We start from the raw sequence: 15,844 nt of genomic DNA, 5'->3' as shown, positions 1-15,844 counted from the left end.
TTAGCTGTAGCTACAAACTGCAGTTGAGCAGAAACTGGTTCAGCCATAAAACGCCATCAGTCAGAAAAGTGTGTGTGTGGGGGGGGGGGGGGCTGTATGTGTTTGTTTGATTGATTGATTGATTAATTGATTGATTGACTGATTGATTGAATAGTTTATTAGGAGTTCGCATAAGCACAGCACAGGACAGTACAGTACAGGGGTGTCGCACCAAATTCTGCGCCCTGGGTACAAGGATTCACTCTCATTTTGTGCTTTAACTAGGCCTATTGAAAAATAGCAGATACACAAGCGCACAGCTGCGCTGCGAGCTTGGAGATCTGCTATTTTTGAAAAATCATGAAAATGTGTTGAATATTTCAAATCCTTCTAAGGTTTTTTGAAAAACCTATGTTTCTATTTCAGTGGTGCTCAAACTTTTTCATGTGAAGGACCCCCAAAATGATATGTATTTGGCCATGGACCCCCATCTCAAAATATTTAGTTCCAGGGACCCCCAGAAGCAAAATTTTAGTAATGTTCGCTTAAAAAATACATACTGGTATTCAAAGGTTTGCAAACAATTTCACACGTTTTCAAAAATAGCAGATCTACAAGCTCGCAGCGCTCACATTTTGCTCATGGGGGGTCCCTGGAACTAAATATTTTGAGATGGGGGTCCGTGGCCAAATACATATAATATAGGCCTACACAGGACTATGTAAAAGATTATAAGAAATAAGAAATACAAATATAAATAGGCTACAGTAAATAGGTCGGGTATAGGCTTTGTCTTACCAGCAACCTGTAAGTGGTTTGCAAACGTTTATTTTGTCAATCATATTCATCATTATTTATTCACTTAAACCTTAAGTTCTCACGAGTGTGTTGGAGACTCTATGGTTGGAGACGATGACTTCCTCATTGAGGACAAGGTATTGAGGACACACACACACACACACACACACACACACACACACACACACACACACGCGCGCGCGCGCACGCACGCACACGCACCTGAGAGACTGCAAGAGACACACACCTGTTGCCTAGTGGGGAAAGAAAAACACCCGATCTACCAGCTCACAGCAGCGCCTCCCTCGCCTCCACGAGCTTTGAGCTTGTAGATCGGGTGTTTTTCGTCGCGCGACACCGACGCACGACGAAGTATAATAACTCAGAGCAGAGAGACACGCCTTGTGTCAGACAGACATGACATGACTCCACCTTCTGTTTATCTAGGAAGCAAACACAACGCCACTTCTTTTCTCAAAGAAAACCCTGGCCACGACTTTTTTGTTTTATTATTGGAATTCAGACAGTTATGTGGATATAATAAACGGAGTTAAACGAGACGGCGATTGGCGAGGACTATTTAAACCCCCTATTTTATTTGAAATTAGACGTTTTTTTCCCCATCTTTTTATTGCTGTTGTCATTATTTTGTGTCGAATCCAGGCGGTTGTTAAGGCTGTCTTGTTTTCAGTAGCATATTATTATCATCTTCAACCGGGTAAAAACGTGCCACTCGGGACGGTTTCACACAGTGTTTTTACCAATGATGTCTGTGACCGTGCGCGTAGTGCTGCTGGCGTGCGCCCTGCGCGCTCTGTGCGTAAAAGGCCAGCAGGCATCGTGTCCGGGGTCCGCGGGGGGCTTCAAGGAGGCGCAGCACAACTTCGTCCTGGACACGGAGGACGCGGTGAGGTCCGGGGCCTCCTACCTGTCCTCCCCGCCGGTCCGCGGCGTCCAGGAGTGCGTGGCCGCCTGCTGCGGCCTGGCTCCTCGGTGCAACCTGGCCCTGGTGGAGACCACCAACCACACCGCTGCTGGGAGTGGAGGGGAGACCCCCACTTTCACCTGCTTCCTGTTCAACTGCGTGCACCAGCAGAGATACGCCTGTCGCTTCGTCAACAAGGTGGGATTCGTCAACTACATCCTGCAGTCCGTCTATGAGAAGTACCTGAAGGGACCCGAGGGGCTGTCTGGTAAGAATGGATTAATGAAAGGATTAATTAATGGATGCATGAATGGGTGCTTGGATAGAATGAATGAGAGTCTATGAGAAATATCTGAAGGAGCTGTCTGGTAAGAATGGATGGATTATGAATTGATTGATTGAAAACTTTATGAGAAGTTTGCATAGCAAAATGTAGTTTCATCATTCATGAGTCATTACTGTACAGGTCAACTAAAAGGATACACTCAAAAAAGCCTATGTATGGCTTGTTTCAGTTTAGGACCTTTTTTTAAACGCATATATAACATTGACTGACAGACAGAAGCTTCATATGAATCATGGGGTGGATGAGTGAATGTGGATTGATGAATGAATGTTATATCCCAATACCTGAAGGGACCCAAGGGGCTGTCTGGTAAGGAGGAATGGATGGATGAAGGATTTTAACTCTGAGAGTGTAACAACTGTAACCAAATGGACCCTTACGTGTCCATTTGGTTACATCTGTACACTCTGAGTTACAAATGGGGGAAGTGCTTTAGCTATTTATTCAACAGCACTGATGGAGCCAAATTGACATAACTTTATTAAAACATGATATTCAACATTTCACCAGCATGAACCTGAATGTATATTTTGTTGAAAAGCCCTATTATTGTACAAAAGCTATGATCATCATAATTAATCATGTTGCAATTGTACATGTGACACGCTGATCTACAGACAAAGACAGGTTGTACTGGTCAGCTCCCAGTACAACAGTATCAGACTCTGGTTGTACTGGTCAGCTCCCAGTCGAACATTAGACAGTGATTAGATTGTGGTTTTACTGGTCAGCTCCCACCCAGTACAACATCTCTGGTGTCCAGTCAGTTACAATAACCAGACCATGTATTTAAAATGTCACAGGTTCAAGTCCGGGTTGCCTGTCATCATCCTGTCACCATAGCATCCCTGTCCTTAGTAATAATAAATACATCTCATGAATGAATCAGTGGTTCTCAAAGTCTAGTCCAGGGACCTCCATGGGTCCGTGAGGGGGTTCCAGGAGGTCCCCAGCTAAATTAGCCCTATTCACGGCCCGCCCACTCAGCAACTTCCTGGTGCTGAAGTCACGTTTTGAAGGGTATAACCCATAGGTATAACCCTGCTAAAAGCCCATAGAGTTAACACAGAAATCGCAAATTTAATGCAATTTCGGAATAGTAAAATATAAAATACGGCTAGCATGATCATCATTTTTGTTTTTTCTATTAATTTGGTCATTAAGGTACACAGAATGAGAGGCCTGCTCTGTCAGAAACTTCACTATACAGGAAAGAAACACATCAAAATAAATATGCTTTAAGTAGCATGTGAGGGGTCAAACTAGGGGTTCTTGATGATTCTGAATGCATTGCAAGCATTTGTTTTGCATGAAAAACATTCCTTGGGCCAGAAAACGGACCAAAATAACGGTGAAAAGTGATGACTCCTCACTTTTCACAGGTTTGAGAGGCTGAAATCTGACCCAAGTAATGTTTTTCATGCAAAACAAATGCTTGCAATGGATTTAGAATCATGAAGAACCCCTAGTGTGACCCCTCACATGCTACTTAAAGCATATTTTTTTGGTGTGTTTTTGAGCGGTGGTCACACCGTCTCCATAGCGTGGCCGTGTGTGTATCCGTCCGTCTATGTATGTGGGTATGTGGGTGGGTCCGTATGTAGCCTAAGTACCCCTGGTGACCAGAGAGGTGCTGTTGAGTCTAGTCTGCCCTGAGCATCAACTGCAATACCAGTGGTGGCCTGAGTGACATGGATGGATGGATGGCTCTCTCTCTCACACGCAAGCAAGCACCCCCCAATAGTATTATTATTATTATTATTTTAATTTTTTTTTTTTAAATATTTATTTAATCTTTTTTATTAGTGTGGTTGCCAGGGCAACCACATTATTACTCTGGGGAATTTTGCAGTTTTTACAACTCTTAGTCTCATTGACTTGAATGGGAAACTCCATATATAGTGAGTAACTTTTAGGTATCTGACTTTTCCCATTGACTTTGAATGGGAAACACCATATATAGTAAGGTAACTTTTAGGTATCTGACCTTTCCCATTGACTTTGAATGGGAAACACCATATATAGTGAGTAACTTTAACGTGATGTAAGAGTAAGGTAACTTTTTAGGCAACCACACTCGCAATTTCCCAAATTGCAATTTCTCTAGTTATAATTATAATTATTATTATATATTTGTTTTGCTGTTGCGCAGCCTCCACGACCACCGCTCAGTTCACACGGGTGTGATTTTTCCAGTATAGTGAAGTCAATGGGAAACCTTTTTTTGCAATGTTTCCGGCAGAGCAGGCCTCTCATTCTGTGTACTTTATTGACCAGATTGACCAATAAATTGACTTTATTGGTTTGTTATTTAGGAAAAACAAAAATTTGGAGTATGTCATGACATCACCGGTCTTCTCTCATTTTGGCACAGTGGCTCCCCGGCTATGAGTGGGCGGGCCGTGAATAGGGCTTATTGTTGATAGTTATCTCATCTGTAACTCTGAGAGTGTACAATTGGAACCAAATGGACCCTTACAGGTCCGTAACTCTGAGATAGCACAATTGGATGGTGGTCTGGGGTCTAATGCATACCATACTGGATAAGGAAGGAATGAAAAGCTTTGATTCATGTCATAAATAAGGTGACGTCTTTGCAAAGCCACCTTCCATCTTCACCCACAAGTACAGTAGGTGGGGTGTGGTATGTTCTGTTTTCCACCTACAGAGGGTCGCCAAATGACATTCCACAAGGAAATGAATAGTTAGGCTCAGGAATTGTAGGAATTCAGGAAATGTCCCCAATTTGAATGTACTTCTATGTAACCTTTTAATCCATCTTCAACCGCTTATCTGGAGTTGGTCGCTGTTTAATATTGAAGTTATTTGGGGGGGATTTGTTTTTTTCTTTTTAAGTATGTTCCTTTAACCACTTTCAACCAGGCAAAAAAGAAAAGAAAATGGAGAGATAATAGCCTACAAAATCACAACGTGCCATGAGGTGACATGTTGAGAGCTTTTAGATCAGCTATTTTCTCTACTTTGACAAATTAATGTAAGAATATGAATGAATGGAGTTGTTTGCTGCATCTGCATATATGGCCATGGCCATTTAGAGCCAGAGCAAATAACATCTATATTGTCTCCCATGAATTAGGAAACACACAATGCATTTCTAAAGGTCGTTGATCGTAAGGTGTTGTTCTTTGCAGGTGACAAGGCGCCCCCTAGGGCCATCGCGGGGCGTGACAGGGTGGTCCAGCCCGGTGGGCAGGTGATTCTGAACGGCATAGAGAGCCATGCTGTGGGCGAGGGAAGCATCAGCAGCTACCACTGGAGCCTGCTGGAAGGAGACTCCTCTGTGCTCATGGAGGTACCTTAAACGCTTTAAAACCAGGAAAGCATCCGTGTCATTTTAGATTTAACCACTTTAACCACCAGTAAGACTCCCTAATCGGGAGATAAGCGACCGTCAGGTCGCATACACAGACCTTAGAAGGCAATGGTAGCCAATCAGTTGGGAATATGGGAAATGGGACAGATCCATGTTGATGACATGACTTTAGAGATACTGTGTACCGCTTTGCGTGATTTTGGGGCAAAATCTGTAGGAGCAGTGTCCAAAAATGTGTTTTGCAAGAATCGGCCTCATGGTGGCGCTAGAAGAGGGCCATGTGAGAAATGAGTGTGACTGAGGGGTTCAATGAGCCAATCTCCCAATTTGCTCAAAGATGATCTGTGCTGTCCTGATCATTTCAAACATGTTTGATATTTATCTGGATCATTACTTCACTACTGGTGTTGTCCGAGTGGGGCGACGGGGGTGGTGTGTGATGGAGACAGACATTTCTACGAGGAGGAGACAGACGTGACAGAGAGAGAGAGACACGTCTACGACAGATTAAAAGGAAACAAACGTGATGACTTTTGACATGGCGATCGGTCAAAGCAACTTGTGGATGTCAGGGTTCCCACGGTCATGAAATTACTGGAAATATTTGGAAATTAAAAAAATATCTTTCCAGTAATGGAAAAGTTTTGGAATTGATCAAGGGTCCTGGAAGGTCCTGGAAAAAATAGCTATGCATTGTCTTTGGTTATTGATTTTGTTAATACCTCTGAAATGACAAATTAAACATTGGCCAAATTGTCAAATATTAGAGGCAGAAAGTTGCGAGGCGTTGTGAGCATGTAGATCGGCTATTTTCACAATAAAACCGTGTTATACAAAATTCCTCAACTCTAGTGCTCGTCAGGGTGCCAGGGTCCCCATTTAAAATATGATTATTTCGGGGGTCACGGCCTGAAAATGTTGAGAACCACTGGCATACACTACCTGTCTTTGGGCATTGTGCATAGGAGTAAACGACTCGTTATTGAGCTGAATTATTGTTATATATTCCTGGAAATCGGGTTAAATATTCTGGAAAAGTTTTGGAAATTAATTGGTAAAGATGTGTGGGAACCCTGGGTTGTGGTGTCTTGACAGACTGATTGCTGCTCATGGGGTTATGGGTTAAGCTTATTGCTCAGGGAAACCTAGACACTTTGCCCGGGGCCAGGAATCTAACCTGGGACCTCCTGATTCACAGGTGGCCTCTGTACCCATTCAGCTATGGCTGAATGGCCCCACAACCACTGTCAGAAGTGGGATAGTGAGTCTGCTAACCCCTAGAAAACCCAGCATCCATATTTTGGGGGTGGGGGACCAAAAATAGCAAATCTACAAGCTCACAATGCATCGCGATGCAACACATTTGGTTCAATATTTGTAAAACCTTACACATTAAAGGGAGTTCAATAATGCTGATTTATAAAAAAAAATCTATGGGGATAGCTGGTTTCTGCCCGACAGCCACGATATACAGCAGGGTTGTTTTTATGGGTGGGCCGGCCCACCCATGTAGAAAGCTGGCTCAACCATCAATGGCAAAAAAATTAAAAATAAATAATGATTATGTCTCTTTCATTAAATAAAATGTTTTTTCTTGTGTTCTTTGTGTGATCATCGACTTGCTTAATATTAAAAAATGAATAGTACTTTACAACTTTCGCTCCGCTTATGCATCTTTTACACTAGCAGCAGTTGGTTACTGTGTGTTTGGAGAGGGAGTCTTAGTTTACAGTATATTTGGAAATGTGTTGTTGGGATGAAGTGCAGCTGGGAACACAATGCTTTGTATTAGCCTATTAATTGTTGTTCATTGATACTGCCTCCCGCACCCGTTTTAACCCCCAGAAACCCTAATAATTTACAGAAAATTTAAAATAAATACCAGTAATCCAGAAATTTCAGGCAGTCCCCCCTGTGCCCACCCTGAAGTTGCCAGGCCCAGCCTATTTCTCTGTTCTGGCTGCGCTCCTGATATACAGTATAATGTGAGTGTTAAACGTGTTTGTTTTTTCTTCAGAAAACGGAGCTGTCGGACCAGCTGCGCGTGTCCAACCTGCTCCCTGGACGCTACGTCTTCCAGCTGCAGGTCAGCGACTCCAACCAGCTGTCTGACACCGCCAAGGTCACTGTCCTCGTCCTCAGCCCTGAGCAGTCCCTCTGTGAGTACTCATGGGAAATGTAGTCTTAACATGGGTCCTGAGCAGGCAACAAAAAACTTGATCAAAAACCTTCTTTTCTTTTTTTTACAATATATTTATTGAAACTTTTCAAAATGTACAGAATATGTATGTAATATGTATGTTAATATATTGAACATTAGAACAATAAGACATATAGACACTGCATACAAAACACAAACAATAAAAAAAAAACAATTACATGGAACGTAAAAAAAAAAAAAACAGATAGCAACAATAAAGGTCATATTCCTCTTTCACACACTACAGAACAACAGAATCGCTCAATACAGGTCCTAACGATTGTTTTTCATAAAATATATGAACCCAAATTTCTTGGAATTTGTCAGACTCCGTTTAATAGCAAAAGTCAGCTTCTCCAGTGCAAGACAGCTTGATAGTTCTCTGTACCATTGCTTGATGTCAGGTTTGTCTGGGTTTTTCCAAAATAGTGCAATTGTATGTTTTGCCTGGAGAAGAGAGTATATGATCATACTCTTCTTTTTACTTTTTATTTTGAAGTTATCAGGAAATATGCCCAGAATGCACAGCTGTGGGCAAATAGGAATGTCCTCCTCTGAGATTATCTGGGATAATATACCCAAAACTTCTTTCCAGAACGTCATGATCTCTGGGCATTTGATCAAATACCTTCTAGCTGGATACAAAGAAAAACGAATAATAATAGCTCAGACACACACACACACACAGCTGGCGGAGGAAATCATGCAAGGCACCAACCTGCTCGTCAGGAGCAGTTGGGATCAGTGTCTTGCTCAAGGACTCTTCCACACTAACCCAGGGGGAGCCGGGAATCGAACCGAGAACCTTCCGATTCCCAAGCGGGCACTCCACCGCCAGAGCCACGGGTCGCCACTTAAATGTAGTCTAATGAACTAAAGTTACTGCGGGAAAGGCGGTTTTAAAATACATTTTTTAAGAATTACATTGACATCCACATTCGAAAAGCACAACAACGTTACATAATAAAGACTAGTGCGTGAGGAATGCATTTGAGCCATGTGTGAGTTTATTGCAAAAGCTACATGTTTTAACAACCGCCTGCCAGTCAGACATGCATGGAATGGAAATACTTTATTAATTCCCAGGGGTGAATTGAAACTGAACACACACACACACACACACACACACACACACACACACACACACTCACACCGGCAGTTTCGTTGTGGCCACACCCTCTGATCTAACTCAGTCAGACAGGTCAGACATGATCCTGAATCACCTCTCTCTCTCACACTCACTCGCTCACACACACGCACGCACGCACGCACGCACGCACGCACGCACGCACACACACACACACACACACACACACACACACACACACACACACACACACACACACACACACACACACACACAGCAAACAGCAATTTTGTGATGAGAGCATACAAGGACGCAAATAGTAAAGGTGCAGTAGAGTTATATTCACAGAACCATGGCATACAGTATCAGTATGTCTTCATGGTACAATGGGCATATAATCATAGCATATACAGTAAGTAACAATCGGGAATCCCAAGTTGTTGAAACCCTCTAACAAGCATTCTGTGGGAGTGTCCTAAGCTGCCAGAACAAATAGTCTGCACCTATAGCCCGGCTCTGAGATGGTATGTAGGAGCGGTTGGTATTTAATGACCTTGGTCATAAAGGCTTCCTCTTGGCTGGGATCGTAGGTTCAGGCTATTTAGGCGCTTCTCTGCGGCCAGGATTCAAACCCATGTCTCCTGCATGTGTGGAAAGCTACCATCTTAACCACAAGCCTAAAGGGGAATTCCCCCTTGGCCGCAGGAGATATTAGGCTTTTAGAGCAGTGCCAGCCACTCCAACAAGTGAGCGAGTGTCTATGTCCGTATGTCCGCATGAATACACTGTTCTTAAGGAGTTAAGGCCTCTCCATACTTCGACCGAAACCGCCGTTTTCGGTCAAAAGGTCCTTTTCTACCATAACTTTATATCCCTGGACTTCTGAAAAGCATTGGACCGAACGAGAGTTCGGAAATTTGCACGTGGGAAAACACAACTCACCGAACATTTCGGTCGAAGTATGGAGAGGCCTTTACTCGTGAGTTTCCCCCGGAGTGTCAGTTCAGTCCAGTGCTGTTGATGTTGGTGTCGGTGTACTTCCACGACGGTATACAACAGGCGAATGCACTTTAACCTTTGGCTGTTAACATCCAAGAGCCAATCCCTTCTTGGCCAGGGTTAGATATTGTACTTTTAGGCTTCAGGCAGCACTACTTGTCAACCAGTAGGTGCATTGACATATTGGGTAAAAATAAACATTTGTATTCATTCAAATAAGTCCTGGATTGCAGCTTTAATACAAACAGATGCATCATACGTCCTCTTGACCCTTTGTGGTGAACTCTTGACCCTTCACTCACACAAACAAAGTGTTACAAGTGAGAAAAAACACTTATTCTCCGTCTCTCTCTCGCTGTCTCTCTGTCTCTTTCTCTCTCCGTCTCTCTCTTCGTCTTTTTCTCTCTCTCTCTCTCTCTCTCTCTCTCTCTCTCTCCTTCTCTCTCTCTCTCTCTCCTTCTCTCTCTCTCTGTCTCCCTCTCTCTCTTTGTGTTTTTGGTTTGTGTATGTGTAGTTGTATGCTCTTGGGATGAACTGAATTGATTAACTTTTGCAGTAATATGAGCTGAATTGGAATGATGTGGTTTTAATAGAGCTTTAAAATCAAATCAAAATCTCTCTCTCTGTCTCTCTCTCTCTCTCTGTCCAGTGCATTGTGTAGCAGCGATGCAGGTGGGTCCGTGTCGCGCAGCCTTCGTGCGGTGGCATTACAACGTGACGTCGGAGCGCTGTGAGCAGTTCATCTATGGAGGATGCAAAGGAAACCTCAACAACTACCTGACCGAGACTCAATGCTCCGCCGCATGCCATGGGCTGCCAGGTAACACCTAGCCAGTGGTGGAAAAAGTACTCACGTTTCTTAAAGGGACTACACCATGAATTTACATTTTTCCAATTTTTATGTATTTTCTTGGTGTCCCACCAGCAACTTCTATCCTCACAAAGTCCTATTTCTGACCATTGTGTCTTTCTCAGTTTATGGGCAGATCTATGTTAGCATGTCTCAGAACGGTCCTGATTGTGAAAGGTCAGATTTGTGATGTCACAAGGCCTGAGAAGGAGGCAGGAGGAGCTGGGAGAGGGTTGGGGAGGGGTGGTCAGGCCTGAGAAGGAAGCAGGAGGAGCTGGGAGAGGGTTGGGGAGGGGTGGGCAGGCCTGCTGAGCAGGAGGTGGGGAGGAGTGTGGGGCCAAAACTGGCTCAATAGCGCAGTCCTCCCACTCAGGACAAGGTGGTACTGCAGCTGAAAATGCTCTGAAAGCCAGGCAGAAATGACAGGGGCTCTGTATTCAGGAGTGGTAATTTAGCCTCAAACCTTTTCAAAAACGTTTTTGGGACACAAACAGTGTTATATAAATTATTTTTAAATGTATGGTGTAGGACCTTTAAGGCCCATTCCCACTGGGCGCGATAAAGATACAAAATAACATTCTCAATTGAAGTGGATGGCAATGCCGTGAACGCCCACATAATTATCGTTAACGATAATTACCGTTATCTTTATCGCGCCCAGTGGGAATGGGAATGGGCCCATTTTACCTACTTTGGTAAAAGTGCAAATGCTCCAATACTCTATTAGAAGTCAGAATTCAAAATGTACTTGAGTAAAAGTACAAAAGTAATCAAAATGTAATTAAAGTACCAAAAGTAGAAAATAAAATTATGCACAATGTCCCATTTCACAAGTTTTCAAGATAAATAGCAGATCTACAAGCTCGTAGATTGTCTATTTGTCGTCTATATTTGAGACTATATATACCTGTAAGTCTCAAATATCTCTATATTTTGTGATGATAATTACTCCTGTAGCTTGTTTGTTCAATAATGCATTTTCGGATTGGGATACCAATTTCATCCAATCAAAGACTGCATTTCGAAGTGATACATAGCACCAAATGGACAATTACAGGTTAATTTGGTTCAATTTGATCCATCAAGATTCAATAACTTAATTGCCATGTCAACTTCGTAAAACATAGGCTAGACACCCATAAACACACACAAAAAGAAACAGCGGGAAACAATTTGGTTCTTTGAAATTAAACTTTGAGAGCTGCTGGTGTATGGTGTGTTAAAAGTGTGTGTATATGTGTATAATGAATGTGTGTGTGTTAATAAAGTGTGTGTATATGTGTATAATGAATGTGTCTGTGTGTGTGTTAATAAAGTGTGTGTTTTTCTCACAGCTCCAGCTGATACACGCAGCACTCTGCCACTCACAGGTAACCTCGCCTTGATGATGTCACTTCCTCTGTTGGCTGCCACGTGTGATAACCATACAATCTGACATCAACCAACGTCCTGATAAAACGTGTGTGTGTGTGTGTGTGCGTGTGTGTGTGTGCGTGCGCGTGTGTGTGCGTGTGTGTGTAGGGGAGTTGTGTGGAGCAGCGTGCCAGCCAGGTCAGTTTGTGTGTGGGAGTGGCTGTTGCCTGCAGAGAGGGCTGGAGTGTGATGGCGTCGCACAGTGTCACGACGCCTCCGACGAAAACAACTGCGACAAAAGTAAGAAGCGTGCACAGACACACACACACACAGGGCCCTATCTTGCGCGCCTTGCCCTTTATGCCTAAACCTCTTTTTTTTGCCATTTCTTTTGCCGTTAACTCATATGCTATTTGTGTTGATTTCAGTCAATCGGACATTCAGTCGTCTCCTGGACATTGATGTCAATCAGAAGAGAGGTGAGTTTATTCTCTGTCTGTCTGTCTGTCAGTCTGTCTGTCTGTCTGTCTGTCTGTCTGTCTGTCTGTCTGTCTGTCTGATCTCTCTTGACAGTTTAATTTAACAGCAACACCTCATAGCATAGACTTAAAACCACTTGAACCCCAGCTTCCATATTCTAGGGGAAACATTGTTTATTGTTTATTTAAGATCCCCATTAGTCACTGCCTCAGCAGTGACTATTCTTCCTGGCGTCAAATAAAAAAAATACAGTGAAGTTTCATTACATATGATAGAAAAGAAAAGAATAACAACTAGTGCATTATTTGGTGCCCGTCATGTGCTCATGTTGGACTATGCAAGGCAGGGGCGTCCTCTTCCCTGAGCCAAGCCTAAACCTGACCCTATACCTCGTTGCGAGGCGTTGTGAGCATGTAGATCTGCTATTTTCACAACAGAACCGTGTTATACAAAATGTAATGCCTCAACTCTTAGTGCTTGTCAGGGTGGGGGTGGGGGGGTCCCCAGTTAACCCATTTAGGCCTAGAATTAATGAATGCTTTAACCAGTGAAAAATAGCAGGTATACAAGCTAACAGTGCGGCACCGAGTGCCGCGATGCAAGCTTGTAGATCTGCTACTTTTGAAAAAGTCGTGAACATGTGTGCAAATCTTTGAATATATGTATTTTCAAAGCGAACGTTTGTAACTCAAATTTAGCTTCTGGGTGGTTCCTGGAACTAAATAGTTTGTGATGGGGGTCCGTGGCCAAATACATATCATTTTGGGGGTCCTTCACATGAAAAGGTTTGAGAACCACTGACATAGTAGTCTCTCAAGAATAGACTAACTAAGCTCCAGTTAAGTGAAAAGGACCTTTTCTTTGACGATGGCTGACATAAAAACAAACAAACGCGGCCTGAAAAGGTAACTGGGTTATAGTATGAACGATATAAACGGTGTGTGTGTGTGTGTGTGTGTGTGTGTGTGTGTGTGTGTGTGTGCGCGTGCGTGCGTGCGTGCGTGCGTGCGTGCGTGCGTTTTGCAGCTCGCTGCACGGAGCCTCCCCGGACGGGGCCGTGTCGAGCCAGCCACACCCGCTGGTACTACGACCCCCTGGACCAGGAGTGCCACCGCTTCACCTACGGAGGCTGCGACGGAAACGACAACAACTTCGACCAGGAGGACGTCTGCATGAGCACCTGCCGCGGGGTCACAGGTAACAGGCCTGTCACAATAATGTTACATGCACGTCTAATCGCAAATTATTTGAGGTAATCGCCGTGGCCTGAAGACTCACCCCTTCAGACTCCACCTAGGCCCATAGCACTTACCGTAGCACCCGCCTAACCTCAATGACCCTGCATGAAGGCTAGATAGCATTTTTAGGTTTTAATGATTAGGTGCTTGGTCTGCCTACGTTATTTTTCTAGACTGATATTTCTATGCATTTGATGTATTGTTGTTGACGTACGCACTCGCATGTCCGACGTTTTGCTTATTGTATTGATGTATGACTTGCCTATTGTATCGATGTATTACCTGCTTATTGTAAGTCGCTCTGGATTAAGAGCGTCTGCTAAATGCCTAAATTGTAAATTGTAATCGCAATATTTTTTGCATAATCGTCATAATCATTTCCATGTTTGAACTCTGCTCATCACCCATTGTGGAAAGGGGTCTTAGCTCTATGGTTTACCTAGTGTTGCATGGGTGATTCAATGTTTGCGTGGACGGTCATTTACTGACGTCATGTTGCTTAAACAACTACTCTACAGCATTGGTTCTCAACCTTTTCAGGCCGCGACCTCAAAATAATAATATTGTAACTGGGGACCCCCCACCCTACAAGCTGGTGAATGCTAACCTGGTGAATGCTACTATGCCTAAACCTAACCCTAAGCTCAGTAAAACTATGCCTAAACCTAACCCTAAAACCTAACCCTAACCCTTAGTCATACTAATGGGACGTAGAAATATTTAGATTTTACCCTGTAACTCTTGAAAGTGTACACATGGAACCACGTGGACACTTACAGGTGTGTAACTCTGAGAGTGTACAAATGGAATCTTACAGGTCTATTGTGTTCTATGTGTACACTGTCATGCATGTGTTCATAGTGATGAGTCATGTATTCATCCGAGTCATGAGTCATGCTTTATGTCCTACAGAACGTCACGTGTTCGCCAGAGGAATGTTTGAGCGCTTTGAAGAAGAAGAAGAAGAGACTGAATCTGGTAAGAACCACCAGACTAAAGTACTATATTTGCTCTGAGATGCAAAATGTATTAAAAAAATAAAAAATAAAAATGCAAGCTTGCTTAAAGGGGAGAACCACCCATTTTCAACATTGAACTATGTCATTAATATACCTTAAATGAGTGTGGAAATAAGAAAAAGGTTCCCACACTTCTGTGTTGCCTAGAACTGGAGGATTGATTTTGTGGTTTGTATTGCAAAGTACAACGGGATGATATTATCACGGTGTACTTTGCAATACAAACCCCAAAATCAATCCTCCAGTTTTCAATGTTGAAAATGGGTGGTTCTCCCCTTTAAAGCAAGCTTGGTTTAAGCCAAGATCAGGTTTATTTAAGAGAATTCTAATCTGGTTTATTACCCAAAAAGCCAAAGTACAGTAACTACGTTTTTGGACACACCAACTTATTTTTGGGGGACAAACAATTACCTCAAGAACAGATATACAATCAGTGTAATATCACTTGTACGCCTATATCTTTTTGCTGACCAGGTGAAAAACTTTTAAACCCATTTCTGTTGTTTGTAGTTACTGCACTCTGCCTTTGTCGGGCTTACAAAAAGCAAGGTAAGCCCAAACATAGAATGCATATTATATGTTTGTGCTTACCTTGCTTTCCGTAAGTCGCTTTGGATAGAGAGCGTCTGATAAATGCCCGAACTGTAAATTGCAAATTACAAAAATGCACAAAGACATTGAACTATGGAGAATAATGAGGTGTCCTCTCTCTCTCTCTCTCTCTCTCTCTCTCTCTCTCTCTCTCTCTCTCTCTCTCTCTCTCTCTCTCTCTCTCCCCCACAGGCTCCATAGCCGTGGCGGTGGTGCTGTCGGTGGCTATCCTGGCGGTGGTGGCCGTACTGTCGTACTGCTTCATCCACTCCAGGCGGGACCGCTCCCGCCACCAGCCCGTGGCCACCGGCATCCCCCACACCCCCTTCAGCGACGACAGCTCTGTGTACGCCAGCACCACCAAGCCTGTTTAACCCACTTAGGACTGAGGCCTGTTTTTAAAAAACACCATCTGAATCCTCACCTAAGACTTCTGAAAAGCTAACTATATTTATTCAAAGATTACAACAAACAAAAACTAAAGAAAGCGTTATTGTCGGGTTGGAAACCTTGTATGTCCGACGAGGCAACAAAGTATTGACCGATTTCTCAGAGCGGCAACCATAACTGCGGTGTCAAGTGTGTGTGTGTGCTACATGGCAGCGCTCTGGGAAAAAAGGTCTATCTATACACTAGCTCCCCTTC

At 43.4% G+C, this 15,844-nt stretch overlaps 1 protein-coding gene across 1 annotated transcript; it reads left to right on the top strand.

The window, feature by feature from the left end:
- Nucleotides 1-1,543: 1,543 nt before the first annotated feature.
- Nucleotides 1,544-15,573, top strand: LOC308300874 (kunitz-type protease inhibitor 1-like; the record flags this gene model as incomplete). Its single annotated transcript, XM_080744770.1, has 10 exons — nt 1,544-1,970; nt 5,201-5,361; nt 7,400-7,541; nt 10,318-10,488; nt 11,853-11,888; nt 12,040-12,171; nt 12,300-12,350; nt 13,378-13,548; nt 14,502-14,567; nt 15,392-15,573. The coding sequence occupies 10 exons, from the start codon at nt 1,544-1,546 to the stop codon at nt 15,571-15,573; spliced, it is 1,539 nt and encodes a 512-aa protein (XP_080600896.1).
- Nucleotides 15,574-15,844: the final 271 nt, after the last annotated feature.

The sequence above is a fragment of the Nannobrachium achirus genome (assembly GCF_963921795.1).
Source record: "Nannobrachium achirus genome assembly, chromosome: 16".
NCBI lineage: Eukaryota > Metazoa > Chordata > Actinopteri > Myctophiformes > Myctophidae > Nannobrachium > Nannobrachium achirus.
The sequence above is the reverse complement of the archived record's forward strand: the minus strand, read 5'-3'. Positions and strand labels throughout refer to the sequence as shown.